This window comes from Cinclus cinclus, chromosome Z, assembly GCF_963662255.1.
Source record: "Cinclus cinclus chromosome Z, bCinCin1.1, whole genome shotgun sequence".
Lineage (NCBI taxonomy): Eukaryota > Metazoa > Chordata > Aves > Passeriformes > Cinclidae > Cinclus > Cinclus cinclus.
Window position 1 is genome coordinate 52385391 of NC_085084.1, and position 10319 is coordinate 52395709.

The 10319-nt window shown below is 35.8% G+C and overlaps 1 protein-coding gene across 1 annotated transcript in view; it reads right to left on the reverse strand.

Annotated features, from left to right (window-relative positions):
• CNTLN (centlein) overlaps positions 1 to 673 on the reverse strand; it is a 138028-nt gene extending 137355 nt beyond the window's left edge. The window contains 1 exon segment of the mRNA XM_062513945.1: positions 631 to 673. Within this exon segment, the coding sequence (XP_062369929.1) occupies positions 631 to 673 (43 nt within the window).
• Between the last annotated feature and the right edge of the window lie 9646 nt (positions 674 to 10319).

The following is a 10319-nucleotide window of genomic DNA, read 5'->3' on the forward strand; positions in this document are numbered from 1 at the left end:
TTTGTTTGTTACCTTCCCACTCCACAGGTCATTATGGAATTGGAGTAAGCAGCTCCTTCAAGTCTTCCATCTAGCTCATTACTACTTACATAACATTTATCAAAACAAAAGTCTGTACTTGGAGACACCCTTAAAACATCATTAAAAATCTCACCTATCTGAAAGAGACTCTTGATTCTGAGATAAAAATTCACAAACACACATTTTTATAAAAGCTCCAGCTCTTTAAGGCATCTAATTTCTGAGTACACAGGTACATCATGCTACTACTTAGTTTCATTACACACAATGAAGAAACAGAGAAGCATATGTATATTTGTGAAGTGAAATCAGAGATATTTGGGTTGTTTTAAACGGGATGTTTTCCAGCAATTTAGAGAATGAATGGAGACAGGATAGTACAAAAGTGCAACTAGCTATTTCAAATGTTCTCTAGCGCTCAGATTAAGTTTCCAACTGAAATAAACTACGTAGTGAATACTCATAGTCAGACAGCTTATTCTGAATCAGACTTGCACACTTAATTCCTTATCTCCACAACTGAACTGTTAAACAACTTAACACTTTAAACCAATCAAAAGGCACAAATACTAAAATCAAATTACATCAATCACTAAGCAGCAAACTCACCTGAACAGTCTATAATGTCATCTACTACAGCAGTAGTGAACATTATCCAGGTGAGTTACACTTGCATGAAAAAAAACCCTTGGGTATCACTTTGCATGCTCTTATCTTTTCCTCTAAATGAATTGAACTTCTACTCTCATATTTGCTTATTTCACATGCTTATAAAGCAGGGAAAAAAAAATCAGAGTATTACTCAGGAGCCATGACTAGGCAGAAATAAGGGTCATAAAAAGGAATTTTTGAGATACAGACAACTAAGTAAATCATCATCTGCCCTTTCCTGTGCAGCTGTTTTCATATTTTTCTTCCTCAACCTATATAACCTATGTATTACTTCATATCCTAATAGAGTAAAGATTGATTTCTTACTGCAGAGAACACAAGCAGTGTTCTTAAAAGACTGCCCTATTCTGGTAGGCAAGTGAAACAGCAAGGGAAAAAAACATACTTGATTAAAACACAGGGCAACCTCCTACAAGAGGTTATTTTGACAGATTTCACTAGGTAGAGCACCCATCAGGAATTCATCTATTCCCATAGAATCTACTGGTTTTTGTCTAGCTACCATAAAGACAGTCTGACACTACACAAGAACAAACCTCAACTTACACTTTGAGTTGACTCAGTCATACCTGTTTGAATACAACAGGGCAAAAGCAATGTTTGACAGCTTGGCAGTCAAGAATCATAAAAAACCCTCACGTAACTAAGGTATCTAAAGCAGATTTTGACAAACTTCCAAGAAAGAAAACTATTCTAAAGTGAATTTGCTCCAATGAAAACCAAAAGAAACTGATTTTACCCTCATATTTATGTGGGAAGAATCAAAAACCTATCCCCTGTATACTGCTGGAGCCCAGAGTGCTCCAGGCAACAGTACATAGAAAGAAACACTGTGACCTGGTGGGGCAGACCTTTTGATGTCTCAGAGGACTGTCATTCCCAAACTCATTTTCATCCTTTCCCATGGCATCTCTTTACTTACAGCACATTACAATTTTTCTCCCATAATCCACTGTCTACTGGCAAATACTATTTCTTTTTTAAACACCTTCATATTAATCTGAAGAGGAAGAAAAATCACCTACCAAGTCAAACTGAGAAAATTTGCTATGAAAACAACAGATCAAAACCAGAAGGTGACAATAGCCCTTTCTTGTCTTAGTGCTGAACACATCAATCTTTTCAAGGCAGTAGGATGTTAAAATTATCCATCTATACTTCATGCGAATAGACACAAACAAAAGTTTTAAATCAAAACCTCATTTTTACCCATTGTGAATTTAGACACTACAGTACTGTATGGAGACAGCGAAAGTGGTGACAAAAGCAACTCTTCAAGTCTGATTCCAAAAAGAATGTGAGTTAGGATACAATTACCAGAAGTTCCCTACTGCTTGATAATACAAGTATCATCACTGAAATTCTAGTCTTTAGTGAAGTATTTTTCAATCTGTTACATAAAAAGCACATGGAAAGAACTAAGAAACAACAGCTGTACATGTTATTATTGCATTAAGTGCTTTCCAAATTTTCATATTTTGTGAGTCAAGGTGAAAAAAAGTTGGAAAAATCAACGCCTAATTCTCCATTTTGAAGTCAATCAGACTGCACTACTAAACTAGTATTGCACAGCTGCCTCTATATAGGCTTGTGAAATGCAAGAGTGTGTTTTATTTCATATGAAGACATTATCCCAAATTGCAGTAAAAACAATCTAGCAGAAACACACAACTGATATATCCTTCAGTGTTGTTGCTAATACAGAAATGCAACAATACAACAATGCAACAACACACTGGGTGCTGAAGCACTTTCTAAAAATTTTCAAATCTATGCACCACAATATTAAAGGAGTCAATCTATGAATGCAACAAAGGAGTATGCATTTGATTTCTACTATCAACAGGATCAGGGTAACAAATAAAGATTAAATTCTGTGTTTTATTCATTGCATTCTTTTATCAGACGTTTTCACTGTCCACATTTAATACACCACTTGGAAAAAAGACTACGTGAACATAAATTGATGAAAAATTGAAGTACTTTCCACCTGAATTTGAGGAAATCCTGACATTTTCAGGAGAAACAAAATTAATTTAGTAATGAAATTATTTTATTAAAAATTAAATGTAGAAATATAATTTCTTTTTAAGTTCTCCTGAATTTCTACTTCAACATTTTGTGACATATTTTCTCCCTTTTACCATCTCTTTTTCCTCACCAAATAGTTGAGGTTGACTTACCATACTCTTTAACTTGTCCTCTCCTTCCAACTCCTGTTTTCATTTCTAGCAGAAATTTAACAATAAGTATACACCACAGAAAATGCTCCAGTAACATTTTACACCCTCCTTTGATTCTTAATTTTTTTTCATCTTTTCAACTTTAGTAATCCTCATGTTTTGTGAGCATCCACATGCATGTTTAACGAAATGCATTACTACTCATATTCTCATACAGTCCTCCAAAATAAAAGTAATAAAAGAAGTTCACTTTCTTTTATCTCATGACTTCATTAGATTCTTAAATTATTTTCAGACATATGACAAACAGAAGTTCAATGCAAATACTTCACAAAAAGGTAACCATATACTATGAGAGTGATCAGCTGCATTCTGCAGTTTGTACAGTGTCCTTTCAGACTCTGAATAACAACAGCTAGTTATGATATAAAATACAAGTTATTTTTAAATCCATACCTCTCTAAAAGTAATATACCAACAGTGTTACCTGATTCTACTACAGACGGATTTCAGAGCATACCGGCATTCACAGCTAAATATTCTACTTAGAACTTGACTATTAAAAAGGATGAAAAGAACAATGAAAAATAACAAATTACATATAATGGATTTAAATGCAACACATGTAACAGTATTTTGAGTGCACATCCCATTTTCAATTCTTATTACTTTTCATTCCTAATCTTCTGCCAGAACAATCTTAAACAAATTTAAAAAGCAACCACAAACACAGAGTCATTGAAGTAGGAGAGTTAATTTCATTTTCATACCACCAAAGTTTGTTCTTCCTCATCCAACCCCATGCTCTCCAGGATTCCCTGAGATAAACCAGTTTAAAAAATGGTTTCTGAGAAAAGTAAGTATTAACCTGCAAGCAGGTATCTATAAATCAGCTCCCAAAATGGATGAGAATTTCTGAATCTCTATTTCTATCAATACTAGACATGAAATACAACAAGGTAACTGACAGATGTATACAAGGAAAAACATTCTTGGAACATTGTCTATTCAAGCGCACTTTCATATCAAATACTTGCTGTTGGAATAGGACAGATCTGTTTTGTAGGCACTAGGAAAGAAAGTCAAGATTCTTTAAAATGTTTTTAAGAAGAGCAAGTAAAATGGTTCTACAGACAAGCAGATGAAAAATACGAGCATATGACTGCATCCTGCAGGTGGCGAATATGTACTGACTTCTCTACTATTAGTCAAGAGTTTCTTCTGAATTCTCACCTGACCCATAGATTAAGGAAGGGTCAAACAGCATAATCTATTATAAACACTGTTTTGCCCATTGCCCTCCTTGGACTTGTCTGGTGTGATTAATATGTTATCTTCAGCAAAGTTTGCTACCTTAATCGAAACACCCAATAAATTTTTTCAGTACCTCAACACGTGGTGGAAATAAACTGTGGTTTTATGCAACTCTAGGACCACACTTCCACTAGCAGTAATGGAACCATCTCTTACCAGCACACTATTGAGTATGTCACAGCATGGAGAAAATTTTTTATGACATGCACCACCTCCCTTCCACTCATGCTGCTCCTTAAAACTCCACTGCAGCATGCTCCTTTTCTCATTCATTAAAACAAAACTTTACTAATATTTTCCTCAATATCTTACAATCCTTTGTATCCACTTCTCTCAGCTCCTTCTGTTGCCCAGGTATAATGCAAGCAAGCACTGCCAGCAGCTGCATTTTTGCACGGACAAGGGAGCCAAATACTGTTTCTGGCACATGTGGTTTCCCACAATTTGTTTTCCATCTCTGAAACATGGAATACAGAAGCTCCTTGCCCTGCAAAGGGGAAATATTTAAGAGGCAGTTTTTCACAAAAACATACCTCTAATTTGTAAATGAGACAGCATTTTGTCAAAATAGAAAACCTGAAGCTCCATAATAAATCCAGCATCAATACCAAGCAGCATAGCATGTATTGCAGTAATGCATCTGCTATACTTACAAATTTACTGTCAATTTTGCTCTACTGAGCTCTCAGGAAAGCAGCAGTAAATATTGACAATATAATCTGACAGTCTTGCCACAGCTAGTGATTCTCTGCACCACAACAGATCAGATTTTCTATACAACCCATAACACAGTGCTCTACAGCAACACTGCCTAATAAATGTAGTCTGTTCTTTCCTCTCGTTAGCAGCTCTACTTTGAAACAGCAGCAGTACAGCCTTCCAGGTCAGAAAACAAAAAACCCAAAGTATCTTTCTATCCTCTATTCTCTCTACTAATTTCAAATCAAAACCAATATCCTGCTAAATGAGCTTTTCTCTGATCTTCATTGAAGAGCACAATCTTGATGGAACCAGACTTAGATTTTTTTTTTCCTATGCTCTTCTCTCCAGCAAGACTTATACAAGGTCCTCAAAGTGAGCTAGCCTTTGGAAGAGTGCATGACAATCTGAGATCTGCAGGAATCAATACCTACTAGCATCCATGCCTGACACAGCAGTACTTCATTACACTCGTGTACATCAATGCTGCCAGATCAGGTGTAAATAAAGAACAGCTGTTGCTGTGATCACCTCTTCTAAAGAGCTCTTTCCAAAGTGCTGTCAGCAGATTCATAAGGCCAGAATCTAATCTCACAGGGCACTGTCTGCTTCGTTCTGCTGCCTGATCCTTAAAGCATAGCCATTTTCTGACTTTCAGGACATCTGCCTGTATTCAAGGAAGAAGTCATGATCTATGAAAAATTTCCTCATCACATGTCCTTAAAGCAGGGAATAAAACCCAATGTCTCAAAACCATACTGACTTTGAAACTGGAAAAAAAAAAAGAAAGTGTTACTACAATGACCAATTAATGTACCTAAAAACAGTAAATAAGACAATCTCTTATACAGTAAAAGCAGATTCCATTGGCTATAGAAACCATTTTTAGCTCAGATTAAAGGCTATTCTGCTTCAACTCTCACTGGCTACATGATAACTATTCTGGGCAGAAAAAGAAATTTTCCAACTAGACACTAGCTGACAAAAGGACGAATGAGATCATAAATATGTCCTCCCTCTTCTTGCTTTGTCTGACTACTGAGCTCTGCTCAATATTCAAGAAATCCTGCATTTCAAACTAGTGTACTGGGCAGAGGACAAGAGACAACACATTACCTACTGTTCAGTTTTCTGTCTAATCCAAGTACAGGTACCATCTCCGTAGAAACACCACTAAGAATATGAAGGCTGAGTAATAAAGACCCAGAAGCTTTAGCCAGTTTCAGGAATGGCTACTCACATGAATTATTGAAGAGGGAAGGCATAGATTTACAGCACACTTGTATAAAAACCCAATATAGCTTCTTTTCTGCAGAATTAAGTAGGAAAAAGTTAGGTTTAAAAACTATTTCCTCAAAATGGACTAAGCTACCTCACAGAAACACATTTTCGACTGGTAGAAAAAGCATTCCTATTGGGAATTCATACAAAAATACTAATGAGCTGTAAAGGCACACTGTAATTTAGAGCTTATTAATTTCTTCAGTCAAAAAAGCCCACAGGTATCAGCCACAGTCATCATACTACCTACCTCAAGTAACATTCTATCAATAAACCAAAATCAGCAATTTTCAACTGCTTGTATATGTTCTTCCCATCTTTCTCACTGAGTTCAGCTCCTTAACAAGGTTTCCTTCTGTTAATTTTATGAGAAAACTAACTAGAAGATGTCAAACAGAAAGGCAAAACGACATATGATGATTCACTGATGCAGTTCAAAGGTGCTACCTAAAATACAGGCTTCCCCATTGAAGGCTGATCCCTTTTCCAATATACAACTTGAGTCACTTCTTTAAAAAAGAAAAGAAATTGTGTTAGTGTACCCTTCAACATGCTTTGTCTGCAGTATATCTTATTCACTGGAAAAACTTTTTTGCAGTTTATAAAATTCACATAATCTCAACACTGCTGACATGTTCATCTTAACTCCTTATTACCAAAATTATCCTCATGTCCCTCATTACCCAATAATAATCAAGCTTACATGCTACTGAAAATAAAATATTTAGATCTGTATACATTTGTCCTTATTTAATAAAAGTATTTTATTACAAAGAAAAATATGATCAGGTGAACATACAAAAGTTAAGAAAAATTTATCAGGGTTAATTAATGCTTGAAGATAGAATTATGCTTCTTTCAATTGGACCCATTAAAGGGGCTTTAATATAGATTTGCACAGCAAGCTGAAGATTTTCAAGAGCAGATAATGAGGCAAGATAGTACTATTTTAACCCCTCTAGAGTATAATCAGTTGATAAGGTTTTGAAATGCTACAAGGTCTAGGACAAAAAGATTAGCTTTAGTTCCTCCAGATCAAAATTGAAACCTAATTAATTAACAATGTCATAAGAAAAGGTTTACTGCTATTTTTACAAGTCTTTAATGTCTTTAATGTCATGTTCTAAAGAAAATAGGTTAAGATATTTTAATTTATCTATTGTGTGAATGGCAGAAGGCTGTTCCCTCCTCCAACATTATCTGCTAAACTAATTGTTTGAATTTTAAAATTTCACACATTCCTCTAAAAAACCTCAACTTACTTTTTAAGGAAAAAAACCAGCATCAGTCATCTACTCAAGATACACACAATTATTATAAATTAAATACAACACGTTTAAAGTGTTTCCAAATACCAAAGCAATTAAAGATTTCTGCAGCAAAGTATCCATCAGTCTTCACAAGAAGTAAAATTCTAACAGAGTGTCCCAGCCACTTAAACACGGCAGTTAGAGATTCTTCTCCTTGAAACAAAACAGAGAAGTGATGCATATATGCCAGGGATACATAACTGCTGAGAAAAGAGTTTTGAGACACTGCATAAAATAAAAGTAACAGTAAAAAAATCAGTATAGCAATCGAGACACTGTTACTAAGGAACAACATCTTTACCACACAACATTTAGAATAAATATAACTATATGCCAGATGATGCTCAGTTGTGACTATCAGGATCAAAAGTTACCAATAAACCAATTTAAAAAAACAAAAAGCACAAAGGGAAAAGTACAAAGGAAAACTCAAATACAATACATTCTGCTATGAATTTTTTATGCGCAATAATAAACAAGAATACTCTTAAGTGTTTTAACAAATTTATTTGAATCTTGGTACATCTTGAAATGTTCCACACTAATTCATATTTTAAATGTTTAACACAGTATGAAGATATGCAATAAACTCGTGACAAGATAAAGGTCTTATTTATGTATATAAAACTGAAAATTACAACACCGTAATTTAGAAGAGGTGAAAAACTGAAGTTGCATTAAGTAAATAGAAGTTCAATGCATATACTCTAGTCCAAAGATATTGGACAGCAAAAGTTTTGAAAAATGGTGATTTTTCATCATTTTCATCAACTAAAGCCACAAGTCCCATTTTCTTGAGTAGCTGAACACTTTTGTTCACTGTTAGATTATAAAAATATGATTAGATATTATTAGATTAATAATTAGATTATTAAAATATGATTAGTTTCCAAATTTATTACTTTACTTGATTTTCAGTAAAATCCATTAAAATAGAAACCTCTCTAATACCTGAAATATCTCAGTATGAATTAAGTTCATTTAGCTTTCAGTATAAGCTAACTACATAGATGTATTGTATCTAGGCTGTGGAGAATATGCTGTCGTATTTAAAGAAATTTTATAAGTCCTTTTATGTATGTCAGAAAAAAGTCTAAGCACAATACATGAACAAGAAATATAATCTCATGTTCTCCTTACACAGTTTTGTTGTTATTTCTAGAAGCAACAAAAGCTTACATTTATGTCAAATGATGAGATAGCTCATTGATTTTTCTTTTACTCAGCACTGATTTATACAATCAGCTTTTTGGTGGCCACTCAGAAGTTCCTACACAATAAACCCTACAACAAATTACCTTGTTGCAACTGGTATTTCTGTATGATGCATGAAGGGGAAGAGAAAAACAACAGAAGACATGAGTGGCTAATCTCAACTTCCTAGACATAAAAAATTAGTAGACTGAAATACACAGACTTCAAATCTTTGTCTGTACTTTACAGAAAATTCATTTCCATTACTGTCAAAATGAACATTTTCACAAGCAACCTATTTGTATGCTAATTACATAAATAGTATCTTTTCTTCCTTAGACGAAGAAGGAGCACATTCAGTAAAACAAAATAAAAAAGAGCAATACATTGTTTTTTAAGCCAGCTCTATTCTTTGATACCAAATAACTAAAACCTTGCACTGAGGAAACAATCCCTCTCTTGATCCAACTCTACAACAGCCCAGCCAAGGGATGAGGCAAGAAGGTCAGAATGACATCACCTCTCTACATGAGCATATGAGCACTGGCACCATCTGGTGCTTTTCACAACCTCCCCCCCCCAAGTCAATGATAATCTAAGGGAAGCTAATTGTAAGGGCTGCATTAGAGTTGTGATGATCATCAAAACAACTTCTGTTCTCATCATCTGTTAGAATCACTGAATCAAAACATCTTGCTTTGGAAGCAACCCGCAAGGATCATGAAGCCCCACTCCTGGCACTGCACAGGACAACCTCCAGAATCACACCATGTGCCTAAGAACATGGTTCAAATGCTTCTTGAACTCTGGCAAGCTTAGCGCAATGGCCATTTCCAAGTGGAGTCTGTTAGAGCGCTCAACAACCCTCAGGGTAAAGAAACTTTTCCTAATGTCCAACTCAAACCTACCCAACATCTTCAAGCCAATCCCTCAGGACTTGTCACTGGTCACAACAGGGAAGAGATCAGAGTCTGCCCTGCCTCTTTGCCTTATATGGAAGTCATAAACCACAAATATCACCCCTCAATCTCCTCCTCACCTGGCCGAACAAGCCAAGTAACCTCAGTCACTTCTGACTTCCCCTCAAGGCCCTCCACCATCTCCATAACTGCAGTACTCAAACTGCCCCCAGCACTGGAGGTGAGGCTGCCCCAGCTCAGAGCAGAGTAGGACAATCCCCTCCCGTGCCCAGCTGTGATGCTGTCCCTGATGTCCCCCAAGACAAGGCTGGCGCTGCTGACACATGTTCAACTTTCTCTGAACAGGATCCCTGTATTTTCTGCAGGGCCGCTCTCCAGCCTTTCACTCCCAAGTTTATATGAATATCCGGAGTTTTAGCATAATGTTGACAAACTCTTCTTTCCTGGCTGCCAATTTTCCATGGTTCTAGTTACACTTACCAGCCTCTATCCATTTCCAGATGCATGATGTAAATGCATTACACCATCAATTTCGGACATCTGATCAATTAGAGTTTTAGCTTCTGAAATTGATCTGAAACCAGAGAGCAACCTCATGGAGATGCACATCCCAGGTTCAGATGCTGACACAGCAGGTAGCCTTTTTAAAAGCCCAGTACTGCATACAAATTCCTGCAAAGGTCTTCACAGGTATTTTGCCTTTCAGAGAAGGACAGGATAGAAAT